Here is a 2,461-nt window from a genome sequence, read left to right on the forward strand (position 1 = left end):
GTGAGCTGTGATGCCACAGCACTCTACCCAGGGGGAAAGCTTGAGGCTCTGTCTCAAAAAAAAAAATAAAAAATAACTATGCAGAAATATCTATTCCTAACAGAAGTATGATCAGTACCACAGTAATTTAAACTAAATCCCAAAACAGGCCCCCAAAACCTTTCGCTCCAACATTTTGGGGTTTTGTTGTTGGGTTTTTTACTTTATTTATTGATTTTAGTTTATTTATTTATTTATTTTTCAGACAGAGTCTCACTCTATTGTCCTGGTGTTAAGTGCTGTGCTGTCATAGTTCACAGTAACCTCAAACTCCTAGGCTGATCCTCTTGTCTCAGCCTCCCATGTAACTGGGACTATAGGCATCTGCCACAAAACCCAGCTAGTTTTTTCTATTTTTAGTAGAGATGGGGTCTCACTCTTACTCAGGTTGGTCTTGAACTTCTAAGCTCTGGCGATCTACCCACCTCAGCCTTCCAGAGTTGCTAGGATTACAGGCGTGAGCCACCATGCCCTGTCTAATATTTTGTTTTAAAAATTTCAAGCATACAGAAAAGTTAAAAAAATTTTACAACAAATACTAATATACCTACCACCTAGATTCTCCCACTGACACAACTATACTTCATAGATCTATCCATTCCCCCCACAAAGCATTTCAAAATCTGCATTTTATGGGGAGCTCCTATCTACTGACTTACTTCCATGTCTCAATTACAGTTGGGGCCTGAAAGAGTATGAGCAGACAGTCAGTCTCAGTCCCCACCCCAGGAATAGGACCATGGCAGGTCTGCACCCCCTAATAACATGATTCTCCTTGGAGCCTCCTCTCTGGGAGGTTTGCCCCCTGCTAGAGAAGCACCATGCTGAGGGCATGCCTCCTGCAAGCAATGAGGGACAGTTACTTGGCATGAGGGACTGAAGAGAAGCAGCAGAAATGGCAGAGGACAAGCAGTGCCCTGAGCCTGGGTAGTACTTCTGCTAGAGAATCTTTTGCCCCAAAGATGGGAGGAGGGAGGGGAAGGGGGGAGAACAGTCAAGAGGTGACCCCTCAGAGCTCAGCAACACACATCCTAATTTGGGAAAGTGTTTTGTAGCAAACCTCTCAGCCAATCATTCCAGATTTTCTACCTCTCAGTCCAGTTTTCCTAACACTGCAGTCACAGGAACCCACCTGACTGGGAATTCCACAACTGTGTCAAGCTTATCCCTCCAGTATCTGTTGTAAGAGAAACGTTTGAGGTGGACCACCAGGATCTTGGGCAAGGACCATAGGTCAAACTTTTTTGTGGCCTGCTGATGCTTCTTACAGTTGGGACAATACCTGAAGAGAAAAGAAAAGCCAACACTTAGCCAGGAAGGCAGACAGCTAGTGTCATCTGGGCACTCAGTCCTACCATAGCTTCCATTCCTTCAGGCAGCTCTCAATGCCACTACTTCAGTGCAGGGGCCAGCCTTCAAAAACAAGGTGTTGGCTTTCTAGGTCTGGAAACCAGAACTCACATAGAGAATTATGTTGTAAGTTTGGCCATGTGAAAAAAATGACAGGTCCAAATACAAAGGTTTTATTGTTTGTTTGTTTTCCTTATTGTTGGGGATTCATTGATGGTACAAAGAAAAAGGTTACATTGATTGCATTTGTTAGGTAAAGTCCCACATACAAAGGGTTTTTGCATGTACAGACAGCCCTAGCAGATCTCACAGTCCTGGTGACATGTGCCTCTAAAAAGAGTGGGGAGCTGCATACCAGGGGTCATGCTCCCCAAGGGTCTCCATAGTGGTGAAGAGCTCGATGCAATCCCTCAAGGCCACTGTGGTCTTCTTCTTCTTTTGAGGCTGTAACATGCTCACATGCTTCTCATAGATCTGTGAGAAACAAAGCACTGAGTTCTGGACAAACAGATCTTGCTGGATCAACACACAGAGGGCTATAGAAGCTCTCCTGCTTGAAATACAGTGTATTTTTTGGAGACTCTGAAAATAAATTGACATAATCTTTTTTCTTTTTTTTTTAAAGAGACAGTCTTACTTTGTCACCCCCAGTAGAGTGCTATGGCATCATAGCTCACAGCAAACTCAAATTCTTGGGTTCTAGCGATTCTCTTGCCACAGCCTCCTGAGTAGATAGGACTATAGGCACCCACCATAAGGGCCAGGTGGTTTTGTTTTTTTTTCTTAAAGAAACAGGGTCTTCGTCTCACTCAGGCTGTTCTCCAACTCATGAGCTCAGACAATCCACCAGCCTCAGCCTCCCAGAGTGCTAGAATTACAGGCATGAGCCACCACACCAGGCCTTTTTTTTTTTTTAAAGACAGGGTCTCACTTGGTCACCCTGGGTTAAGTGCCATGGCATAGCAGATCACAGCAATCTCAAACTCTTGGATCCAAGAGATTCTCTTGCCTCAGTCTCCCAGGTAGCTCAGACTACAGGCACCCACCATAACACCAGCTATTTTTTTTTTTT

The 2,461-nt window shown here is 44.4% G+C and overlaps 1 protein-coding gene across 1 annotated transcript in view; it reads right to left on the minus strand.

Annotated features, from left to right (window-relative positions):
* USP4 (ubiquitin specific peptidase 4) overlaps positions 1 to 2,461 on the minus strand; it is an 83,953-nt gene that overhangs the window by 11,768 nt on the left and 69,724 nt on the right. Inside the window, exons 17-18 of the mRNA XM_023519518.1 lie at positions 1,745 to 1,863; positions 1,133 to 1,321 (exon numbers count right to left, since the gene is read on the minus strand). Coding sequence (XP_023375286.1) covers positions 1,133 to 1,321; positions 1,745 to 1,863 — 308 coding nt within the window. The remainder of the gene's footprint in view (positions 1 to 1,132; positions 1,322 to 1,744; positions 1,864 to 2,461) is intronic.

The sequence above is a fragment of the Otolemur garnettii genome, unplaced genomic scaffold, assembly GCF_000181295.1.
Source record: "Otolemur garnettii isolate 467f Iridium unplaced genomic scaffold, OtoGar3 scaffold00179, whole genome shotgun sequence".
Lineage (NCBI taxonomy): Eukaryota > Metazoa > Chordata > Mammalia > Primates > Galagidae > Otolemur > Otolemur garnettii.